The sequence below is a fragment of the Salvelinus alpinus genome, chromosome 15 (genome assembly GCF_045679555.1).
Source record: "Salvelinus alpinus chromosome 15, SLU_Salpinus.1, whole genome shotgun sequence".
Lineage (NCBI taxonomy): Eukaryota > Metazoa > Chordata > Actinopteri > Salmoniformes > Salmonidae > Salvelinus > Salvelinus alpinus.
Window position 1 is genome coordinate 34,304,321 of NC_092100.1, and position 25,504 is coordinate 34,329,824.

At 44.8% G+C, this 25,504-nt stretch overlaps 1 protein-coding gene across 3 annotated transcripts; it reads right to left on the reverse strand.

Annotated features, from left to right (window-relative positions):
* Window positions 1-703: 703 nt before the first annotated feature.
* LOC139540488 (NLR family CARD domain-containing protein 3-like) lies at window positions 704-19,925 on the reverse strand. 3 transcript variants are annotated; one of them, XM_071344355.1, is made up of 17 exons: window positions 19,641-19,924; window positions 19,406-19,450; window positions 18,314-18,562; window positions 17,934-17,984; window positions 16,000-17,791; window positions 15,635-15,808; window positions 15,306-15,479; window positions 15,045-15,218; window positions 14,550-14,726; window positions 14,231-14,404; window positions 13,939-14,112; window positions 5,446-5,619; window positions 5,188-5,358; window positions 4,887-5,060; window positions 4,532-4,705; window positions 4,257-4,427; window positions 704-3,998 (listed from the first exon to the last, which is right to left on the reverse strand). In XM_071344355.1, the coding sequence occupies exons 2-17, from the start codon at window positions 19,434-19,436 to the stop codon at window positions 3,983-3,985; spliced, it is 4,050 nt and encodes a 1,349-aa protein (XP_071200456.1). In that variant the 5' UTR covers window positions 19,437-19,450; window positions 19,641-19,924; the 3' UTR covers window positions 704-3,982. The 3 variants fall into 3 exon arrangements, 2 of the variants coding, with proteins under 2 accessions (XP_071200456.1, XP_071200457.1); XM_071344356.1 differs by lacking the exon at window positions 19,406-19,450 and having other exon boundaries at window positions 19,641-19,923; XR_011668202.1 differs by lacking the exons at window positions 704-3,998; window positions 4,257-4,427 and having other exon boundaries at window positions 4,572-4,705; window positions 4,805-5,060; window positions 19,641-19,925.
* Window positions 19,926-25,504: the final 5,579 nt, after the last annotated feature.

Here is a 25,504-nt window from a genome sequence, read left to right on the forward strand (position 1 = left end):
TAGCTGCTCGGTATTCCGCTGTTCTGGGCTGTTGGCCTGGGGTTTGGAGTTGCACTAATGCCGTTCCTACAGAATGGATAGAATAAGGTCTGTTTCATCAGGACCTATGCCGTGACCGAGAGATAGTAAGGAATGAGTTTACAGAGCGGGGGTGACGTTTTTTCGGGCGACATCCTGTATGCAAAAATGGACCTGTAGTACCCCAGAATGTTTAGAGAACAAAACAATGATTTAAAACAACAGGAGGGTGTCTTGACATGTTCTGTCTGGCTGTATTGCCTTTATGCTTCATAGCACCTCGGGGGAAACAGCTTGGGGGTGTCCGATGTAAATTTATAGGCCAGGGTGGGGGGACCGTTAGTATATGCGCTGATTAGAAATAACATTGTTTTAAACCCTTGGGGGCTGTCTCGACATGATATATTCTGTCTGAGCCCCCCACACATCCTCGGGGGGAAATACATTCTGATTTAACAGGATTGTGTGCTAAGGACACGAAAGTGTCTAGCTGTTTTCAAACACCCCCTGTTGACACCCCCCCCGAAAACCCTTTGTTTTGAAACACACACACATACACGCCCGCACACACACACACACACACACACACACACACACACACACACACACGTCTTTCCCGAAAGCCTTTTTTCTCAGACACCAAGGGGAGAGAGGGAGTGTGAAATTCCAGGCTTTTACGGTGAGATACAATTTTAAAACCATTTATTTAATTCAAAATATTTAGTACAGACCTTTTAAAACATGCTATAATTAATGCTAAACATTTTTACTATTCCTTTCTTACAGACAAATGGGAGGCTATAGGGTTTTCCCTGACCTCCCGTCCGTGTCTAATTCCCCCCGTTAAAAGGTGAGACACAATTTTAAAACCCTTTATTTAATTCTAAATCTTTAGTACAGACCTTTTAAAACATGCTATAATTAATTAAACAATTTTACTATTCCTTTCTTACAGATAAAGGGCCCAGCTATAGGTTTTGACACCCGTCCGTTTCCAATTCCCCGTCGTCAAGACAGGCTCTCTTGCACGCTCCAGCATGGTTCCGTAAGTTTTCACTCCATGGATAGATCAAACGTCTTGCATGTAGACCTGGGTATGTCTTAAGGATAGAAGCGGCCAGCGACGTAATTGTTCACAATTTTGGAAAAGACTGTCCATCTTATTCATCATTGTTATGAATATATGGTAATCATGCCATTTAAAGCTAAACACTGGCATAAAAAGTTTACATCCTTGCAAGCTTTGGAAAATACATATGAACTGACAGATTTTGTTGCATTTGTACTATCAAATTGTTCACATGCTAAAATTGTCACTTTGGAGTCGGGGCTATACGCCATTGAAGAGATTCTTATGGCTTTCAAATCATCACACCCGCACACCAGCTCTTCCAAAGCATAGCCTGGTAGGGATGTACCACTCAGGGCCTGTTCAATTTGACATAACGCTACCCGTATCTTAAGCCATTCTCTCATACGTAGCGCAGGAGAAAAACTTTGCATAAAGGGGGTTGGGACCGCTGTCTGTGAAAATCTTCACAGTTGAATACTCAGGTTGGAATATGTAAGTCATATGTCCATCACTCCTATCGAAAACTCCTTTAAAACATTCAGGGGCCTCCTAGGACAAAATTTCCTCGATGCTTTTATCATTGGGTTCTTGACAAGAGGCACATAGTACCCCCAGAATTGTCATAGGAGACATCATTTTCTGTTTAATGTTCTGAGTTTATTTAAAAAATCTTGTTTAGTGTTCTGGGTCTTATTTATAATGCGTCTACCCCCACACAATACCCCCGGACATTCCTGTTTCATAGACAACAGCCCTAAGGGCAATAAAATAGGGGCTGTGGGGCCATCCTCTTTGAAATGTTCAAACACATCCCCCCCCAGTTCAATGAGGTCCCTACACATCAATCATCATGACAACTTCAAAGGAATAGATGCAATATATGCATAAATTAACACACACTCTAACACGTGACAACAGGAACAGGATGTCCTGACCGGATGCCCACATATGGGCACTCCCTAGAGCTGCATCCGGCCAGGATGTCCTGACCGGATGCATCCTGACCGGATGCCCAAATAACACATATGGAATCATGTAGTAACCAAAAAAGTGTTACACAAATCAAAATACATTTTAGAATCTTCAAAGCAGCCACTTTTTGCCTTGATGACAGCTTTACACACTTTTGGCATTCTCTCAACCAGCTTCATGAGGTAGTCACCTGGAATGCATTTCAATTAACAGGTGTGTAACGGATTTCCTCTTCGTCTGAGAAGGAGTAGCAAGGATCGGACCAATGTGCAGCGTGGTAAGTGTCCATAATGAGAATATTTAATAAATCCACAGAACACTGAACAAAATAACAAAAGTACAAACAAACAACCGAAACAGTCCCGTATGGTGCAAACACTAACACAGGAAACAATCACCCACAAAACACAATAGAAAACAGGCTACCTAAATATGGCTCCCAATCAGAGACAACGACTGACACCTGCCTCTGATTGAGAACCATACTAGGCCAAACACATAGAAATATAACAACAGAACAAAACATAGAAAATCAACATAGAATGCCCACCCCAACTCACGCCCTGACCAACTAAAATAAAGACATAAAAAAGGAACTAAGGTCAGAACGTGACAAGGTGTGCCTTGTTAAAAGTTAATTTGTGGAATTTCTTTCCTTTTTAATGCGTTTGAGCCCATTGTGACAAGGTAGGGGTGGTATACAGTAGATAGCCCTATTTGGTAAAATACCAAGTCCATATTATGGCAAGAACAGCTCAAATAAGCAAATAGAAATGACAATTCATCATTACTTTAAGACATGAAGGTCAGTCAATGCGGAACACTTCAAGAACTTTGCAAATTTCTTCAAGTGCTGTCACCTAAAACATCAAGCGCTATGATGAAACTGGCTCTCATGAGGACCACCACAGGAAAGGAAGACCCAGAGTTACCTCTGCTGGAGAGGATAAGTTCATTAGAGTTACCAGCCTCAGAAATTGCAGCCCAAATAAATGCTTCACAGAGTTCAAGTAACAGACACATCTCAACATCAACTGTTCAGAGGAGACTGCATGAATCAGTCGTTCATGGTCGAATTGCTGCAAAGAAAACACTACTAAAGGACACCAATAATAAGAAGAGACTTGCTTGGGCTAAGAAGCACGAGCAATGGACATTAGACTGGTGGAAATCTGTCGTTTGGTCTGATGAGTCCAAATTTGATATTTTGGTTCCTACCGCCGTTTCTTTGTGAGACGCAGAGTAGGTGAACGGATGATCTCCGCATGTGTGGTTCCCACCATGAAGCATGGAGGAGGTGGTGTGATGGTGTGGGGGTGCTTTGCTGGAGACACTGTCAACCCAATTGAGATATTTTGGGATGAGTTGGACTGCAGAGTGAAGGAAAAGCAGCCGACAATCATATATGGGAACTCCTTAAAGACTGCTGGAAAGCATTCCCGGTGAAGCTGGTTGAGAGAATGTCAAGAGTGTGTAAAGCTGTCATCAAAGCAAAGCTAAAATGTATTTTGATTTGTTGAACACTTTTTTGGTTACTAGATGATTCCATATGTTTGATGTCTTCACTATTATTCTACAATGTAGAAAATAGCAAAAATAAAGAAAAACCCTTGAATGAGTACGTGTGTCCAAACTTGACTGGTATGGTATTTTTCAAAGATCAGTACTGTACTGCATACACATGCATTACATTTCTAAAGTAGATGTTGAGCATCTTCCAAATTATGAAGCTTAATCAAAAAATGTATTAACGTCACTTGTTTGTAATGTTACGCTGCATCTGTTTGGTCTATTTGGTCTACACACAGCATGTTTTCAGTTCAGTGGTTTCAAGAACGGTTGAGCACTGCGTCCACGTCACTTCTTGACTGTCTCTTCAGAATGCGGCTGGTTTCTCTGTCCTGTATGAAGATGGCTGTTTCACATTGGGACCAATCTAAAAGAGAGGATTTTGCAGAACAATAATAATGAGTCGTATGTATAGAGGAGAGCGAAATACAGGATCATCAGAAAGAAACATACAGTGTGATAAAGAGTGCAACACAAGCTCTTTATACCTTAATAGTGGCACAGTAAAATGATATTTGTTTTCAGTCACCTTGCATTTTCAATGAAACTCAATGACTTGCAATATTAACAAACACAAACACATCTTGAATGACATTTGTGATACTCTTGACACTATACCACTCACCCCACTTTCTCTAGTTTACAGTGTGGATCCTTCTGCAGTGCTTTGAGCAAGGCTTTTCCACGCCCATACCTGTTCTGGTTCAGATCGAGCTCTGTCAGGTGGAAGGGGTTGGAGCTTAAAGCTGAGGCCAGAGCAACACAGCCATCCTCTTTGAACTTACAGTTTGCTACCCTACAGGAAGAGAATACAGTTATTCCATGTCAGATCAAAAATGATTGTATAAAACTTTTCAGTATAAAGCCCACATCTGCTTTGGCTAAGCCATGTAAACCTACTTCAGTGTCTCCAGTTTACACTGTGTTTTCTTCAGTCCAGCTGAGAGTAGCTGTACTCCTGAATCATATAGGTTATTGTCACTCAGGTTCAGGTTTTTCAGACTACAGGAGTTTGAGCTGAGAGCAGTGGCCAGTGCAGCACAGCAATTCTCGGTGAGGTTACAGTTATCCAGACTGGAGGGAAAACAAAGAACACTGAAACTTAGGATGCAAACTGTAATATGAACGGAATTACTTTCTATTACTTTCTATATAATACATCTATAACCATACCGTTTATTAAATCAAACCCACAACGTGGAATAAGCAAATTGCAGTGATTGTAATGTCACAAAAGTTTGTCATGATTAATCACGTCAAAATCTCCAGTTTACAACAGGGATCCACTAGCACAGCAAAGAGCAGATTCATTCCTGGGTCTCCTGGAGAATTGGAACTCAGGTCCAGATCTTTCAGGTGAGAGGGATTTAACCTCAGCGCTGTGGCAAGAGAAGCACAGCCTTCTTCTTTCATACCACAATTACAGAGCCTGCAGAGGATGAAAGTAATTCACTTAGCCATTTCTGTAATTCAATTCAAAGGTTGAGAAAATCTAAAATAAGACAAATAATTGGTGACTTTAAAATCAATAAAAATAGTTCAATTAAATCCAATACCTCAGGATCATCAGTTTACCGTGAGGATTGCCCAATCCTGCAGAGAGCATCGTCACTCCTGAATTCCCCAGATAATTGTGACTCAGGTCCAGCTCTCTCAGACTTGAGGTTGAGCTGAGAGCTGCTGCCATTGCCTCACAGCATTCCCAACTCAGTTTACAACAAAACAGGCTGGTAAAAATGTCAACAGATAATGAGAAAAAACGATTTTCTCTTAACCACAGTAATTAGTGAAACACTGCCGATTATAAAACTCACCTCAGTTTCTCCAGTTTACAGCATGGATCCTTCAGTCCAGCACAGAGCAGCTTCACTCCTGAGTCTCCTCCGTTATTCCTGGTCAGGTCCAGCTCTCTCAGATGCGAGGGGTTTGATTTCAGGGCTGAAGCCAGAGAAACAAATGCTTCGTCTGAAATGGAACAGTCTGTAAGCCTGCAGAGAGAAATATAATGTTATAACCATAAAGGAGTGGCTGCATTGCTGAATTCTCTGGAATGCTCTTCCCGATAGCTAAAAAAAGCATCTGTGCATGTGCCGGATTCTCTATACACAGATTCAAATAAAATAAAATTGTATTTGTCACATAAGCCGAATACAACAGGTGTAGACCTTACAGTGAAATGCTTACTTACAAGCCTTTAACCAACAATGCAGTTCATGAAATAGAATTAAGAAAATATTTACTCAATAAACTAAAGTAAAAATAAAAATTAACACAATAAAATAACGAGGCTATATACAGGGAGTACCAGCACCGAGTCAATGTGTGGGAGTACAGGTTAGTCAAGGTAATTTGTACATGTAGGTAGGGGTAAAGTGATTATGCATTGATAATAAACAGCGAGTAGCAGTTAAAACAAAGGGGGGGGGGGGGGGGGGGTATCAATGTAAATAGTCTGTGTGGCCATTTAATTAATTGTCCAGCGGTCTCATGGCTTGGTGGTAGAAGCTGTTATGGAGCCGTTTGGACTTAGATTTGTCGCTCCGGTGCCGGTTGTCGTGCGGTAGCAGAGAGAACAGTCCATGACTTGGGTGACTGGAGTCTTTGACCATTTTTTGGGTCTTCCTCTGACACCGCCTAGTATACAGGTCCTGGATGGCAGGAAGCTTGCAATGCCCTTTGTAGCGCCTTACGGTCAGACACTGAGCAGTTGCCATACCAGGCGGTGATGCAACTGGTCAGAATACTCGATGGTGCAGCTGTAGAACTTTTTGAGGATCTGGGGACCTATGCCAAATCTTTTCAGTCTCCTGAGAGGGAAAAGGCATGTTGTGGACACCAAGGAACTTGAAGCCCTTGATCCGCTCCACTACAGCCCCGTCGCTGTGAATGGGGGCGTGTTCGGCCGTACTTTTCCTGTAGTCCACGATCAGCTCCATTGTTGTCTCTTTCCTCCTCCCTATAGGCTGTCTCATCGTTGTCGGTGATCAGGTCTACCACTGTTGTGTTGTCAGCGAACTTAATGATGGTGGTGGAGTCGTGCTTGACCACGCAGTTGTGGATGAACAGGGAGTACAGGAGTGTACTAAGGATGCACGCCTGAGGGGATGATGGTGTTGATGTGAGTCATGACCAGCCTTTCAAAGCACCTCATGTGAGTTTCAAAGCTACCCACGTGAGTGCTACGGGGCGGTAGTCATTTAGGCAGGCTATCTTCGCTTTCTTGGGCACAGGGACTATGGTGGTCTGCTTGAAAAATGTACAGTTGAAGTCGGAAGTTTACATACACTTAGGTTGGAGTCATTAAAACTTGTTTTTCAACCACTCCACAAATTTCTTGTTAACAAACTGTAGTTTTGACAAGTGGGATAGGACATCTACTTTGTGCATGACACAAGTAATTTTTCCAACAATTGTTTACAGACAGATTATTTCACTGTATCACAATTCCAGTGGGTCAGAAGTTTAAATACACTAAGTTGACTGTGCTTTAAACAGCTTGGAAAATTCCAGAAAATTATGTCATTGCTTTAGAACTTCTGATAGGCTAATTGATGTCATTTGACTCAATTGGAGGTGTACCTGTGGATGTATTTGTAAGGGGTGCGTACTGGCGGCAGAGAAGTCAGATGCAGGAGAGCAAAAACGGTGTTTCCAACGGCGCAGTGTAATAACAAAAACCCACCGGAAAACAGAACAATCAATAAATGGGTACATAACCCGACATGGGGGGAACAGAGGGTTAAATACACAACATGTCATTGATGGAATAGGAACTACGTGTGATGGAAGACAAGACAAAACCAATGGGGGAAAAAAAGTGGATTAGCGATGGCTAGAAGGTCGGTGACTTCGACCGCCGAACGCCGCCCGAACAAGGAGAGGGACCAACTTCGGCAGAAGTCGTGACAGTATTTCAAGGCCTACCTTCAAACTCAGTGCCTCTTTGATTGACATCATGGGAAAATCAAAATAAATCAGCCAAGACCTCAGAAAAAAAGTTGTAGACCTCCACAAGTCTGGTTCATCCTTGGGAGCAATTTCCAAACGCCTGAAGGTACCACGTTCATCTGTATAAACAATAGTACACAAGTATAAACACCATGCGACCACGCAGCCGTCATACCGCTCAGGATGTAGACACGTACTTTGGTGCGAAAAGTGCAAATCAATCCCAGAACAGCAAAGGACCTTGTGAAGATGCTGGAGGAAACAGGAACAAAAGTATCTATATCCACAGTAAAACGAGTCCTATATTGACATAACCTGAAAGGCCGCTCAGCAAGGAAGAAGCCACTGTTCCAAAACCGCCATAAAAAAGCCAGACTACGGTTTGCAACTACACATGGGGACAAAGATCTGTCACGTTCTGACCTTTATTTTCTTTGTTTTTGTCTTTATTTAGTATGGTCAGGGCGTGAGTTGGGGTGGGCAGTCTATGTTTGTTTATCTATGTTTTTCTATTTCTGTGTTTGGCCTGATATGGTTCTCAATCAGAGGCAGGTGTTAGTCATTGTCTCTGATTGGGAAACATATTTAGGTAGCCTGTTTTGTGTTGGGTTTTGTGGGTGGTTGTCTTCAGTCTTTGTGTGTCTGCACCAGATAGAACTGTTTCGGTTTTCACGTTTGTTGTTTTGTATTTTGGAAGTGTTCAGTTTATTGTCTTTTATTAAACATGATGAACACTAATCACGCTGCGCTTTGGTCCTCTCCTTCCACAGAAGAAAACCGTTACAAGATCGTACTTTTTGGAGAAATGTCCTCTGGTCTGATGAAACAAAAATAGAACTGTTGGCAAAAATGACCATCGTTATGTTTGGAGGAAAAAGGGGGATGCTTGCAAGCCGAAGAACACCATCCCAACCGTGAAACACGGGGGTGGCAGCATCATGTTGTGGGGGTGCTTTGCTGCAGGAGGGACTGGTGCACTTCACAAAATAGATGGCATCACGAGGAAGGAAAATTATGTGGATTTATTGAAGCAACATCTCAAGACATCAGTCAGGAAGTTAAAGCTTGGTCGCAAATGAGTCTTCGAAACGGACAATGACCCCAAGCATACATCCAAAGTTGTGGCAAAATGGCTTAAGGATAACAAAGTCAAGGTATTGGAGTGGCCATCATAAAGCCCTGACCTCAATCCTATAGAAGATTTGTGCAGAACTGAAAAAGCGTGTGCGAGCAAGGAGGCCTACAAACCTGACTCAGTTACACCAGCTCTGTCAGGAGGAATGGGCCAAAATTCACCCAACTTATTGTGGGAAGCTTGTGGAAGGCTCCCCAAAACGTCTGACCCAAGTTAAACAATTTAAAGGTGTCACGCCCTGACCATAGTTTGCTTTGTATTTTTTATGTTTTGTTTGGTCAGGGTGTGATCTGAGTGGGCATTCTATGTTGTATGTCTGGTTTGTCTATTTCTATGTGTTTGGCTTGATATGGTTCTCAATCAGAGACAGGTGTTTTGCATTGTCTCTGATTGGGAACAATATTTAGGTAGCCTGTTTTGTATTGTGGGTTGTGGGTTATTGTCTATGTGTTAGTTGCCTATGTCTGCACTGTTATATATAGCGTCACGTTCGTTTTGTTGTTTTGTATTAGTTCAGTTTAGTGTTTCTCTTCGTTTATTAAATAGAAGAATGTATTCACTTCACGCTGCGCCTTGGTCCTCCTCTCTTCCACATTACGACGATCGTGACAGAATAACCCACCATCAATGGACCAAGCAGCGTGAAATGGAGGAACAGCGCTTTGTGGAGAAATGGACTTGGGAGGAGATTCTGGACGGTAAGGGACCCTGGGCACAGGCTGGTGAATATCGCCGCCGGTATGAGGAGGCTGCACGTAAGTGCGGCTGGAAGCCAGAGAGGCAGCCCCAAAAATGTCTTGGGGGGGGCACACGGGGAGTGTGGCTAAGCCAGGTAGGAGACCTGAGCCAACTCCCCGTGCTTACCGTGGAGAGAGAGCGACCGGGCAGGCACCGTGTTATGCAGAGATGCGCACGGTGTCCCCGGTGCGCAGGCATAGCCCGGTGCGGTACATAACAGCACCTCGTATCGGCCGGGCTAGATTGGGCATCGAGCCAGGTGCCATGAAACCAGCTCTACGCATCTGGTCACCAGTGCGTCTCCTTGGGCCGGGGTACATGGCACCAGCCCTACGCATGGTGTCCCCGGTTCACCAGCACAACCCAGTGCGGGCTATTCCACCTCGCCGGCCTGGCTACGGGGAGCATTCAGCCAGGTAGGGTTGGGCAGGCTCGGTGCTCGAGACCTGTAGTGCGCCTCCACGGTCCGGTTTATCCGGTGCCTTCTCCACGCACCAGTCCGCCTGTGACAGCCCCTCGCACCAGCCCAGTACCACCAGTGCCTACACCACGCACCAGGCTTCCTGTGCGTCTCCAGAGCCCTGTACGCCCTGTTTCTCCTCCCCGCACTCGCCCGGAGGTGCGTGTCCCCAGCCCAGTACCACCAGTGCCGGCACCACGCACCAGGCTTATAGTGCGCCTCGGCAGTCCAGTATGCCCTGTTCCTTCTCCCCGCACTCGCCTTGAGGTGCGTGTCCCCAGCCCGGTACCACCAGTTCCGGCAACACGCACCAGGCCTACAGTGCGCCTCGACACGTCTGAGCTGCCCGTCTGTCCAGCGCCGCCTGAGCTGCCCGTCTGTCCAGCGCCGCCTGAGCTGCCCATCTGTCCTGAGCCGTTAGAGCCGTCCGTCAGTCAGGAGCCACCAGAGCCGCCCGCCAGGAGCCGCCAGAGCCGCCCGCCAGTCAGGAGCCGCCAGAGCCGCCCGCCAGTCAGGAGCCGCCAGAGCCGCCCGCCAGTCAGGAGCTGCCAGAGCCGCCCGCCAGTCAGGAGCTGCCAGACCAGCCCGCCAGTCAGGAGCTGCCAGAGCCGCCTTTCAGTCCGGAGCTGCCCGTCAGTCCGGAGCTGCCCCTCAGTCCTGAGCTACCCCTCAGTCCGGAGCTGCCCGTCAGTCCGGAGTTGCCCGTCAGTCCGGAGCTGCCCCTCAGTCCGGAGCTGCCCCTCAGTCCTGAGCTGCCCCTCAGTCCGGAGTTGCCCCTCAGTCCGGAGCTGCCCCTCAGTCCGGAGCTGCCCCTCCGTCCACTGCCCCTCAGTCCGGGACCCGCTGCAAGGGTCCCCGCTCCAGAGGCGCCACCAAAGCGGGTTATGACTATGGTGGAGTGGGTTCCACGTCCCACGCCGGAGCCGCCACCGCGGACAGATGCCCACCCAGACCCCCCCTATAGGTTTAGGTTTGCGGCCGGAGTCCGCACCTTGAGGGGGGGGTACTGTCACGCCCTGACCATAGTTTGCTTTGTATATTTTATGTTTGGTTTGGTCAGGGTGTGATCTGAGTGGGCATTCTATGTTGTATGTCTGGTTTGTCTATTTCTATGTGTTTGGCCTGATATGGTTCTCAATCAGAGACAGGTGTTTTGCGTTGTCTCTGATTGGGAACCATATTTAGGTAGCCTGTTTTGTATTGTGGGTTGTGGGTTATTGTCTATGTGTTAGTTGCCTATGTCTGCACTGTTATATATAGCGTCACGTTCGTTTTGTTGTTTTGTATTAGTTCTGTTTAGTGTTTCTCTTCGTTTATTAAATAGAAGAATGTATTCACTTCACGCTGCGCCTTGGTCCTCCTCTCTTCCACATTACGACGAACGTGACAAAAGGCAATGCTACTAAATACTAATTGAGTGTATGTAAACTTCTGACTCACTGGGAATGTGATAAAAAAAATTTAAGCTGAAATAAATCATTCTCTACTATTATTCTGACATTTCCCATTCTTACAATAAAGTGGTGAGCCTAACTGACCTAAGACAGGGATTTTTTACTCTGATTAAATGTCAGGAATTCTGAAAAACTGAGTTTAAATGTATTTGGCTAAGGTGAATGTAAACTTCCGACTTCAACTGTCTGTAGGTATTACAGACTTAGTCAGGGAGGATGAAAATGTCAGTGAAGACACTTGCCAGTTGGGCTGCGCATGCTCTGAGTACACGTCTTGGTAATCCGTCTGGCTCTGCAGGCTTGTGAATCTGTTTAAAGGTTTTGCTCACATCGGCTACGGAGAGCTTAATTACACAGTCGTCCGGAACAGCTGGTGCTCTCATGCATGCTTCAGTGTTGCTTGGCTCGAAGCGACAATAAAAGGCATTTAGCCCGTCTGTAAGGCTCACGTCACTAGGCAGCTCGCGGGCTGCGTTTTCGTCTGTAGTCTGTAATAGTTTGCAAGCCCTGCCACATCCGACGAGCGTCAGATCCGGTGAGTAGGATTCAATCTTAGTCCTGTGTTGACGCTTTGCCTGTTTGATGGTTCGTCTGAGGGCATAGCGGGATTTCTTATAAGCGTCCGGATTAGTGTCCCGCTGCTTGAAAGCGGCAGCTCTAGCCTTTAGCTTGGTGTGGATGTTGCCTGTAATCCATGGTTGGGATACGTACGTACGTTCACTGTGGGGACGACGTCGTCGATGCACTTATGGATGAAGCGGTTGTGGTATACTCCTCAATGCCATTGAATGAATCCTGGAACATATTCCAGTCTGTGCTAGCAAAACAGTCCTGTAGTGAAGCATCCGCTTCATCTGACCAATTCCGTATTGAGCGAGTCACTGGTCCTTCCTGCTTTAGTTTTTGCTTGTAAGCTGGAATCAGGATAATAGAATTATGGTCAGATTTGCCAAATGGAGGGCGAGGGAGAGCTTTGTATGCGTCTCTGTGTGTGGAGTAAAGATGGTCTAGAGTTTTTTCCCCTCTGGTTGCACATGTGACATGCTGGTAGAAATTAGGTAAAAAGGATTTAAGTTTGCCTGCATTAAAGTCCCCGGCCACTAGGAGTGCCACTTCTGGATGAACATTTTCTTGTTTGCTTATGGCCTTATACAGCTTGTTGAGTGCGGTCAGCATTGGTTTGTGGTGGTAAATAGACAGCTATGAAAAATATAGATGAAAACTCTCTTGGTAGATAGTGTGGTCTACAACTTAACATGAGGTACTCTTTCTCAGGTCAGCAATACCTCGAGACTTCTGTTATGGGAAATTGTTATTGTATGTGTCCACATAACTGAGTATGTGACTAACCTTGTGAAACTGTCCTATTATAATCTCCTGTTCTTCTGAGTATAACTCTGGGTTGCAAACCAGCTTGCTCCTATGTCCTTGTATAGATAAAAGTAGAACTGAATGTCCGCCCAAGAACAGGAAACTGTAAAGATATGTGCTTATCACCCAATGCTTCGGAATTCAGACTGTCTGCACTGCACAGTGTAACTATGTTATTCTCCTGAGCTCAGAAAAATAAAGAATCTTAGTTTGACTTGGACTACAGCAAATCCTTATTTTATAATATCCACCACACTTCCTTAATATTAGACATTGAGCACCAGCTGTTATTGACAAATAAACACAGAACAGCTACGTTATGTCTTGAGGATGCACGGAAAACCCAGCCAACTGCATATTATCCGGGTCGTCATTCAGCCACGACTCGGTGAAACACAAGATATTACAGTTTAATGTCCCGTTGGTAGGATAGTCTCGAAAGGAGCTCATCCAGTTTATTTTCCAGTGATTGCACGTTGGCCAATAGAACGGCTGGTAGAGACGGGTTACCCACTCGCGGATGAATTCTCATAAGGCACCCCAATCTCCGCCCCCTGTACCTCCGTCTTTTTTTCACATGAATGGCGAGGATTTGGGCCTGGTCTCGGAGAAACAGTATATCCTTCGCGTAGACTCATTAAAGAAAAAAACTTTGTCCAGTTCAAGGTGATTAATCGCTGTTCTGCTTTCCAGAAACTATTTTGGGTCATAAGAGACGGTAGCAGCAACCTTATGTACAAAATAAGTTAGAAACAATGCGAAATAACACAATAACACAATTGGTTAAGAGCCCGTAAAACAGTGGCCATCCCCTCTGGGGCCATTTTCTTTGGTCAGGCATTTTTTGTCTGGTATAGCCTATAAACTTCAACATGTTGCACAAAATACATGATCGACATGTTGTACAACAAACTTAATTGTCTGTGGGCTATTACAACCTAAGCACGACACAGACAGGCAGTCTAAATAGCGATTTAATGGTCGTAACACATGCATAGACTCTAATTCGGTTCTTTAGCTCTGGGGAAGATGCTTCCAGTGGTGCTGGACGAGGAGGAACAGGGCAATTAACTTCGGTCGCGCAGCCTCATCCTAATTTTAAACGCATAGCTTAGAGCCACAGACCTTCACAGTTTGACTCTTTCCAAATATAATAAGAAATTATATGAATAAAGTATTGTTGTAAGTCGTATAACTGTACCTCAGCGTCTTGATTTCACAGTGTGGGTCCTCCAATAAAGCAGAGAGCAGCTTCACTCCTGAGTCTCCAAGGAAATTGTTACTCAGGTCCAGCTGTCTCAGGTGTGAGGGGTTTGACCTCAGAGCTGAAACTAGGGAACAGCAACCGTCCCCCAGGACACTACAGAATGACAGCCTGCACAAAGGAAGGGAAGAGGCCTTCACTCCATCTTGATACCAGCTGTGACAGTAACTTTAGCTAAAAATCTAAACCCCTTTCCTGTTTAGTTACAAATGGTTACAAAAAGACTAACCTCAATTTCAATAGTTCACAACCTGGATGCTCTAGTGCAGCAGAGAGCAGCTTTGCTCCTGTGTCTCCTGCTTTATTGCTGCTCAGGTCCAGCTGTCTCAGGGGTGAAGGGTTGGACTTCAGAGCAGAGGCTAGGGAAGAAAAGCCTTCTTCTGTGACTCCACAGTTTTCAAGCCTTCAGATAAGAGAGGGATATGTTTTTTCTGTTTCAGCTAAGTCTGTACAGTTTGAGTGTCAACCATCAGTATCTCAACTATCTGAAACTCAGATGGTGTCTCCAGGAACAAGATTTAACAACACTATTCTATATCAGCACTTGCCTCAGTGACTCCAGATTACAAAGTGGATTCCCCAGTGCAGCAGAAAGATTGGCCACTCCTGCATCCTGCAGGTTATGATTGTAGCTCAAGTCCAGTTCCCTCAGGTGTGAGGGGTTTGACCTCAGAGCTGAAGCCAGAGAAGCACAGCCTTTCTCTTCGACTTTACAGTTTGACAGCCTGCAGAGAAGTAGAAAAGAGTTTCACTCTTTCAGCATACATACCGAAGAGCTGAGAAGCTACACAAGAATTTGTTTTACTCAAAATGTCTACCACAACCAAGTTCATCGTGTTTAATAGAGTTGGTAACAGAATCGGCCATGTACAGTAATGAATCAGTTCCAATTAATGAAAATTTTAGAAATAAAAAGAGCATCTTAGACTGAGTCATTCATTCTGCTTTGTGAAATATCATCTTCTGGAATTTTTTACAAGAGATTTTTTACCATTTTTACAATTTATGAAATGCAAACGATTAAACATAATGACAATTGTCACCTCAGCCTTTCTAGTTTACAACTGGTGCTCCTCAGTCCAGCAGAGAGCAGCTCCAGCCCAATACTGTGCAGGTCATTGCGACTAAGATCCAACTCTCTCAGACTTGAAGAGTTTGAGCACAGAGCCGAGGCCAGGGCTTCACAACATGTCCCAGTTAAGCTGCAATCAAACAGACTGAAAAAAGAACATTGGTGCTGTATATTTAATCAAATATTACTCTAAAGTTAACAACGTAACCTGTTGAGTGGAGAGAATACTCACCCCAGTGTCTCCAGTTTACAGTGTTGAACCTCCAGTGCAGCAGAGAGCTGCTTCACTCCTGAATCTCCTGTGTTATTGTAACTCAGATCTAGCTCTCTCAGGTGTGACGGGTTTGACCTCAGAGCTGAAGCCAGAGAAGCACAGCCTTTCTCTTGGACTTTACAGCCTGACAGCCTGCAGATAAGTAGAAAGGGTTTTACTCTTTCAGGACACACAACAAATAGCTGAGAAGTTACAAAATAATTTGTTTTACGAGAAATAATTAATACATTGGATATAGATGTGTTACCTAAATAACAATAATATAATGTAATAGTCATAATACTCACTTCAGTGTTTCCAATTTACAGAGTGGATTGCCCAGTCCAAGACAGAGCAGCTCCACCCCTGAATCAGTCAGGCCATTGTGACTCAGGTCCAGCTTTCTCAAACTTGAGGTACATGATCCGAAAGATAAGGCCAGATTCTCACAACATCTCCAAGTGATATTGCAAGAATTCATCCTTGGGGAAATAAGGAACATTTGAAAATACCACTCAGTGTTTTAGTCCAGTGTTTCTAGAACTTTAGTCCATAGACCAGCCCAGGTTTGTATGTTTTGAACATGTATCTGAATCTGAGAAAGGACTACCTGTCACTTGTTGAATGTTTATGGGAAGAAGAGGGAGGGAGAGACAAAAAGCAGAGTACTTACAGAGCCGTTTTAGAGGCTTTGATCACTGGCAACAGCCTCATTACGCCTTCGTCTGATCTGACAAATTTCTTCAGCTCAAATACATCCAGCTCCTCGTCTGAGGACAACATAACAAAGGCCAGAGCAGACCAATGAGAATATGAGAGTTCGACCTTCGAAACACCTCCTGACTTCAAGTAGATTTGGATTTCCTCCACCAGAGAATTGTCGTTCAGCTCATTCAGACAGTGAAAGAGGTTGATGCACCTCTCTGGAGAGGGATTTTTCCTGATCCTGTCCTTAATGAAGTCGACTGTGCCCTTGTTGCTCTGTGAGCTCCCTTCTGTCTGTGTCAGTAGGCCTCGAAGGAGTGTCTGGTTGGACTTCAGTGAGAGGCCAAGAAGAAAGCGCAGGAACAGGTCCAGGTGTCCACTCTGACTCATTAAGGCCTTATCCACTGCGCTCTTGTAGATGTTGTCAGGGCGAATTTCTTCATACAAGACAATTCCAGTCGAGGAGGATGGTAGTTGGGGTGTTATAACATCCTCATTGTTGTCTTCAAATGAAAGAAACACATACAAAGCAGCAATGAACTCCTGAAGGCTCAGATGAACAAAGCTGTAGACCACCTCATGGTACATACACTCTTCTCTTAAGATCTGTGTGAACACTCCTGAGCACAAAGAAGCTTGTCTGATGTCAATGCCAAACTCTTTCAGATCTTTCTCATAGAAGATCAGGTTGCCTTTTTCAAGATGTTCAAAGGCCAGTTTTCCAAGTTTCAGTATGATCTCTTTATCCCAGTGGAGATCTGTGTCAGGGTCTTCATGATACTTCCGCATTGTCTGTCTCATCTGAAAGATCAGAAACTGTAAGAACATTTGTGTCAGAGTCTTGGGCAAGTCTCCACTTACTGCTTTACTCAACAGTTTCTCTAGAACAGTGGCTGAGATCCAACAGAACACTGGTATGTGGCACATGATGTCGAGGCTCCTTGAAGACTTTATATGTGCGATGATTCTTTCAGCTAGTTTCTCATCACTGACTGTCTTCTTGAAGTATTTCTCCTTCTGTTCATCCCTAAACCCTCGTACCTCAGTCACCTGGTCAATACACTCAGGAGGGATTCGATTGGTAGCTGCTGGTCGTGAAGTTATCCAGAGAAGAGCAGAAGGAAGCAGATTCCCCTTTATGAGGTTTGTCAGAAGTACATCCACTGTGGTTGACTTTGTGACATTACAGCAGATCTCATTTCTGTTGAAATTCAGAGGAAGTTGACACTCATCCAACCCATCAAAGATAAACAACACTTTGACTTTTTTTAAGTTGGAAAGTCCTGATTCTTTGATGTCGTCGAAAAAATTATGAAGTAGATCAATCAAACTGAGTTTATTTTCCTTCATCAAATTCAGCTCACGAAAAGGAATTGGAAATATGAACTGTATATCCTGATTAGCTTCTCTATCAATCCAGTCCAGAATGAATTTCTGCACTGAGACTGTCTTTCCAATGCCAGCGACTCCCTTTGTGAGCACAGTTCTGATAGTCAGGTCCTGTCCAGGTAAGGGTTTAAAGATGTCGTTGCATTTGATTGGTATCTCTTGTGTCGCTGGTCTCCTTAATACTGCCTCAATTTTCATCACTTCATGTTCTTTGTCGACCTCACCACTTCCACCCTCTGTGATGTAGAGCTCTGTGTAGATCTTGTTTAGGAGTGTAGGACGTCCTTGTGTAGCTATTCCTGGAAATATTCTTTCAAATGTTCTCTTCAGGTACGATTTCAATTCTGTTTGGCACATTTCATTATTGTCATCTGAAAAACAATAACATTGGTGAAGAATGCAATATTTATTTGTCCGTTTTAAACAATTTTAACACAGGACACAGTTTAATGTTGTAGGAAGTCAGTCAGTCAAGTGTTGATTATCGCGACGCCAATATTTCACATAATTTACCTTTGTCTTTAGAATTCAGAGTTGTGCTGACATGGACTGCAGAGGGTTCACCTGGCATGAGAGAGCAACAGAACATTAATAGTAACCAATGCCTTCTCATCAATGTTTTTGTTTTTTGGTGTGGATGTAGAGAGACTCAGCATTGTTTACCATTGCCTGTAGTGTTTTAATTGATGCATAATCAACTGATCCTTTACATATGGTAACCAGCTAGCCTAAACCTCAGCAATGACATTGCATCTGGGCTGAGCTGCGATTGAGGTACTGGCTTTGGTTTAACTCATGGGACAGTGATGAATAGCAAATGTGTAAAAAGCCAAGATATGCCAACTTAATACATTGTATTTCTGCAGCACACAGAGGGAGAGAGATGATCTTACCTAGATCTTGGACTAGTTGAGGTTGTTGTTCCAGTAGAATCCTGTAAAAGGCTGATTTCACCTTTACCCCTCCTGAATTCAGGGCCTCATACAGCAGTCTCATTTGTTCTTGGCTGGTCCTGGTAGCATGGATATTAGAGTACACCTCCTCATGGATCAGGCCCCCCTGGAGTAGGTCATCTGCTATGGGCATCACTAAGGTAACCCTCTGAATGAGCTGAGCCCTGTGCTTATCCACAAACTGGGCATCTGGGAGTGATGTTAGATAAGAGAGATGCAAAGTTATCAAGCCAAGTTATCATATCATCTCTGTGAACCTGCTCCTAAGGGGGTAGGACCAGGAGGGAAGCTTTAAAGATGTGAATATCACATGTTCCACAAATATGACTTTGCAAACATCTGTCAACATCTCCGTTTAATAACAGTGTTCATCTTTAGGGACAATCATTGCTTTGATTTTGTACAAAACATGATATCATTTAACTGTACTTACAATGTACAGAAGTATTCTTATAGCTAACCCAAGATAGTTTGTATGGGCTTTTTACAATGTAAATCGTTGTCACGTTGTGGGGGAAAAAAAGCAGAGAGCCAAGCACCACTCCGAGCTAGCAATATCCTATTGGCACATTTTAACATGTATTTGCATATTTACATCAGGGAACGCCTACTCTCTGTATGAGTTTGTGCGCAAGAACTTGAAACTATCGATGCACTCCTTCTGAATAACATAATTTCTAGAGAGTTTGGCAATGACCCAAGTCTAAAAACCTTAGTGCACTCTGTTCATAACGCATTCTAGTTTTGGGAATGGAAAATTGTGTAGCGATCCGATGATTCCTCTATGAGAAAATAAGCAGAAGGTCGTGCTGCATCTTCCCCCTCTGCTTTGCCGCTGGACTCCCTCTCTTTTCCAAATAGCGAAAGTGAAAGTGATCTTTTCCCTTTTTCTTTTCCCATATACCATTCTTGGATAAATGTAATAAAACCATTCAATATTTGGATAAATGTCCTTATGTCCTTAGCCATATGAAAATAGATCAGTATCGTTTGTGAGTTAAGAGTTGATCACAAAGCCAGTATGTCACATACCATCTGAACTCAAGGCTGCAGACTCAGCCATGCTAGTAGTTTAACCTGGGGAGAGAAAGATACATTTTCTTCATCCTCTTTAGCTGTGCTACCAGGACTATTCAACACGGCCCTCAAGTACTGCAGTCATCTGCAGTTTCACAAAGGCTACTGTGTCAGCATGCATAGCTCAACATTGTTAAAACATAGGAAACTGTCCAAAAGCATTCAGTGTTAAATTAGGCTATTTCCTTACCGTAGTCCCAGGATGTGAGATTTGAAAGCTAAATCATGTCTGTCTATGGATATCTCCTCGAACGTAAAACTGTTATGCAATGAAACAGTACATCGTCTGTGACTGTATCCGGGATGGCTAATTATGTAGTGTTTCTTCTTCTCCAGTCATTTGTTTCTATTGCCCTTCCCTGTTGAGAAATTCAGATACAGGGTGTGTAAATCGAGATAAAGGCTGACTGCAGAAAAGCTGAAGTCAGCCAACCAGTTTTGGAGTATGCCGCAGAAATGACGCAAAGATTTGCCTTCCCCCCTCTTTTGGACATTATCTTACTGTCAGTGAGCTAGCTCACTGTCAAATAAAATAAAATGTTATTAGCCACATGCGCCGAATACAACAGCGAAATACTTACTTACAAGCCCTTAACCAACAATGCAGTTCAAGAAATAGACTTAAGAAAATAATTTCTAAATAAACTAAAGTAAAAAAATAATAATAACACAAGAAAATTACATAACAATAACGAGGCTATATACAGGGGGTACCGGTACCGAGGCAATGTACCTGGGTAAAGGTTAGTGGAGGTAATTTGTAAAGTGACTTTGCATGGGGAGGTGGCCATTTGATTAATTGTTCAGCAGTCTTATGGCTTGGGGGTAGAAGCTGTTAAGGAGCCTTTTAGGTCCTAGACTTGGCGCTCCTACACCGATTACCATGCGGTAGCAGAGAGAACAGTCTATGACTTGGGTGACTTGAGTCTTTGAAAATCTTTTGGGGCCTTCCTCTGACACGCCTAGTATATAGGTCCTGGATGTCAGGAAGCTTGGCCCCAGTGATGTACTGGGTCTTACGCACTACCCTCTGTAGCGCCCTACGGTCACATGCTGACCAGACTGCGCATGCGTCTGCGTGGCCATCAGGAGCATTTTCGGTAAACCGAATTAGTTTCTCATCATCTCTCCTCTTTCATTCAGGCTTCTTTTTCTTCTTTGGACTTCATATGGCGGTTGGCAACCAACTTTACGGCACATTACCACAACTGACTGGAGTGTGGACCTCATTCATCTTTCAATCACCCACGTGTGTATATGCTCCTACAAACCAATGAGGAGATTTGAGAGGCAGGACTTGCAGCGCGTTGAGCGTCACAAATATAGCAAAGTTCGACGCGAGCGGTGTGGTCAACTTGTCAGATGCCGAGCAGTTGCCATACCAGGCGGTGTGCAACCGGTCAGGATGCTCTCGATGGTGCAGCTGTAGAACTCTTTGAGAATCTGGGGACCCATGCCAAATCTTTTCAGTCTCCTGAGGGTGAAAATGTGTTGTTGTGCCCTCTTTACAACTGTCTTGGTGTGTTTGGACCATGATAGTTCATTGGTGATGTGGACACCAAGGAACTTGAAACTCTCGACCTGCTCCACTTCAGCCCTGTCGACGATAATGGAGACCTGTTCGGCCCTTTTTTTCCTATAGTCCACGATCAGCTCCTTTATCTTGCTCACATTGTGGGAGAGGTTGTTGGTCTCTGACCTCCTTATAGTCTGTCTCATCGTTGTCGGTAATCAGGCCTACCACTGTTGTGTCGTCAGCATTCTTAATGATGGTGTTGTAGTCGTGCTTGCCCACGCAATCGTGGGTGAACAAGGAGTACAGGAGGGGACTAAGCACGCACCCTGCGGGGCCACTGTGTTTAGGATCAGCATGGCAGATGTGTTGTCACCTACTCTTACCACCTGGGGGCGGCCCGTCAGGTTGTCCAGGATCCAGTTGCAGAGGGAGGTGTTTAGTCCCAGGGTCCTTAGCTTAGTGATGAGCTTTGTGGGCATTATGGTGTTGAACACTGAGATGTAGTCAATGAACAGTATTCTCACATAAGTGTTTATTTTGTCCAGGTGGGAAAGGGCAGAGTGGAGTGCAATTGAGATTGCGTCATCTGTGGATCTGTTGGGGCGGTATGCGAATTGGAGTGGGTCTAGGGTTTACAGTGGTGTTGATGTGAGTCATGACCAGCCAATCTGACTGTGAATGATTCTGTATTTTGATTGGTTTGTTTCCAAATGTCATTGGGTCCATGATGTGCTGCCAATCTGGAAGTTTCCAAAACTCACAGAAAAGTTTACAGCTTCAGTGTAACGCTCGTCGTTGGAATGAGGTGAGGACCAAAGCGCAGCGTGGTAAGTGTTCATCATTATATTTATTAAACATAGAACACTAAACAAAATAAGAAAGGAAAACGAAACGCAACAGTTCTGTAAGGTGACATCCACTACACAGAAAATAATCACCCACAAAACACAATGAAAAACAGGCTACCTAAATATGGCTCCCAATCAGAGACAACGACTGACAGCTGCCTCTGATTGGGAACCATACTCGGCCAAACACATAGAAATATAACCATAGAACAAAACATAGAAAAACAACATAGAATGCCCACCCCAACTCACGCCCTGACCAAACTAATATAAAGACATAAAAAAGGTCAGAACGTGACATTCAGTCTAAACTAAGTGTACGTTTAGGGTTAACAAGATGGACCTACATATCGCCAATGCTATAACCAGTACATTTTTATATTAACTTTTTTAATGTATTTAGGCCTGTCACGACTTGGAAGTCGGTTCCTCTCCTTGTTCGGGCGGTGTTCGGCGGTCGACGTCGCCGGTCTTCTAGCCATCATTGATCCATTTTTCATTTTCCATTGGTTTTGTCTTGTCTTCCCACACACCTGTTTTCAATCCCTCCATTACCTATTGTGTATTTAACCCTCTGTTTCCCCTCATGTCTTTGTCAGAGATTGTTTATTGTTAGTGTTGTGTTTTGTGTATAGGTGCGTGACGGGTCATTCGTACCCATATTTGTTTATGTTTTTTCTTATGAGTGTTATGGAGCAGATTACTGGGACATTCATTAAAAGACTCCATTATACACTCCGTTTGACTCTCCTGCACCTGACTTCCCTGCGACCTATACACGCGACTCTGACAGAATCTCTGACCATAATATATGAAGTCAGCAGGAGAGGACACGACGCTCATGGAGGTGGAGGAACGCGTTCGGGAACAAGCGGAGGAGATTGACTGTTTGAGCGCCGTCATGGATCGCATTGTCCAGAATATGGACCGCTGGGAGAGACAGGGAGTTTCTCCAGCGCCTCCACCACCACAACTAGGATTTACCTTGAACGCGTTTTCCCCTCCTGAACCTAACAAAATCCATTTACCCCTACCCACGGGTTACAACGGAGATACTGCCGGCTGCCAGGGTTTCTTCCTTAAACTGAATTTGTATCTGGCCACGGTCTCCCCAGTACCATCCGACCGGGAGAAGTGTGGCGCCATCGTCTCATGCCTCACCGGGAAAGCCCGGGAGTGGGCCAGCGCTGTGTGTAGAGAGGAGAATGCGGCGTTGGACCATTTTGAGGAGTTCACCCGTCATTTCCGGAGAGTATTCGACCATCCACCCGAAGGCAAAACGGCGGGTGAGCTTCTCTATCATCTGAGGCAGGAGATGAGGAGTGCACAGGAGTTTGCTTTGGAGTTTAGGACCTTGGCTGCCGGCGCTGGATGGAGCAACAGGGCCCTGATCGACCATTACCGTTGTAGTCTACGCGAGGACGTCCGTCGGGAGCTGGCCTGTAGAGACACCACCCTCAACTTCGACCAGCTGGTGGACATGTCCATCAGGCTGGACAACATGCTGGCTACTCGTGGACGTCTAGATCGGGGTCTGGTTGTTCCATCCTCCCGCACCCTCTCTCCCGAACCTATGGAATTGGGAGGGACGGTGCGCAGGGAGACCGGAGTGGGTTCCCGCTGGAGCACCATCTATGGTCGCAGAGATCACACTGCTGGTCGGTGCCGGGTTGGTTCCTCTGGGAATAGAGAAGGCAGGCAGGGCACTCTGGCATCACCCCAGGTGAGTAGGCACCATTCTCATCCAGAGCCCTCTGTTGCACTTATGTTTGTCTCTGTCACTTTTCCGGATTTTTCCCTGCATTCCCAGTATAAGGCGCTAGTAGATTCAGGCGCGGCTGGGAATTTCATTAATAAAAATTTAGCTCATAGTTTAGGGATCCCTATTGTTTCTGTGGATATACCTTTCCCTATTCATGCCTTAGATAGTCGACCATTAGGGTCAGGGTTTATCAGGTAGGTCACCGCACCTTTGTATATGATAACGCAGGAGGGTCACAAGGAGAAGATTAGTCTTTTTCTTATTGATTTCCTTGCGTATTCTGTGGTGCTAGGTCTACCCTGGTTAGCTTATCATAACCCCACTGTTTCTTGGCCACAGAGGGCTCTCACGGGGTGGTCGCGAGAGTGCTCAGGTAGGTGTTTAGGGGTTTCCGTTGGTGCTACTACGGTGGAAAGTCCGGACCAGGTCTCCACCGTGCGCATTCCCCCAGAATATGCCGATTTGGCTCTCGCCTTCTGTAAAAAGAAGGCGACTCAATTACCACCTCATCGACGGGGGGATTGTGCGATAGATCTCCTGGTAGACGCTGCATATCCCAGGAGTCACGTGTATCCCCTGTCGCAAGCGGAGACGGTGGCTATGGATACATATACAGTGGGGCAAAAAAGTATTTAGTCAGCCACCAATTGTGCAAGTTCTCCCACTTAAAAAGATGAGAGATGCCTGTAATTTTCATCATAGGTACACTTCAACTATGACAGACAAAATGAGAAAAAAAAAACAGAAAATCACATTGTAGGATTTTTGATGAATTTATTTGCAAATTATGGTGGAAAATAAGTATTTGGTCAATAACAAAAGTTTATCTCAATACTTTGTTATATACCCTTTGTTGGCAATGACAGAGGTCAAACGTTTTCTGTAAGTCTTCACAAGGTTTTCACACACTGTTGCTGGTATTTTGTCCCATTCCTCCATGCAGATCTCCTCTAGAGGAGTGATGTTTTGGTGCTGTTGCTGGGCAACACGGACTTTCAACTACATCCAAAGATTTTCTATGGGGTTGAGATCTGGAGACTGGCTAGGCCACTCCAGGACCTTGAAATGCTTCTTACGAAGCCACTCCTTCGTTGCCCGGGCGGTGTGTTTGGGATCATTGTCATGCTGAAAGACCCAGCCACGTTTCATCTTCAATGCCCTTGCTGATGGAAGGAGGTTTTCACTCAAATCTCACGATACATGGCCCCATTCATTCTTTCCTTTACACGGTTCAGTTGTCCTGGTCCCTTTGCAGAAAAACAGCCCCAAAGCATGATGTTTCCACCCCCATGCTTCACAGTAGGTATGGTGTTCTTTGGATGCAACTCAGCATTCTTTGTCCTACAAACACGACGAGTTGAGTTTTTACCAAAAAGTTATATTTTGGTTTCATCTGACCATATGACATTCTCCCAATCTTCTTCTGGATCATCCAAATGCTCTCTAGCAAACTTCAGACGGGCCTGGACATGTACTGGCTTATGCAGGGGGACACGTCTGGCACTGCAGGATTTGAGTCCCTGGCGGCGTAGTGTGTTACTGATGGTAGGCTTTGTTACTTTGGTCCCAGCTCTCTGCAGGTCATTCACTAGGTCCCCCGTGTGGTTCTGGGATTTTTGCTCACCGTTCTTGTGATCATTTTGACCCCACGGGGTGAGATCTTGCATGGAGCCCCAGATCGAGGGAGATTATCAGTGGTCTTGTATGTCTTCCATTTCCTAAGAATTGCTCCCACAGTTGATTTCTTCAAACCAAGCTGCTTACCTATTGCAGATTCAGTCTTCCCAGCCTGGTGCAGGTCTACAATTTTGTTTCTGGTGTCCTTTGAGAGCTCTTTGGTCTTGGCCATAGTGGAGTTTGGAGTGTGACTGTTTGAGGTTGTGGACAGGTGTCTTTTATACTGATAACAAGTTCAAACAGGTGCCATT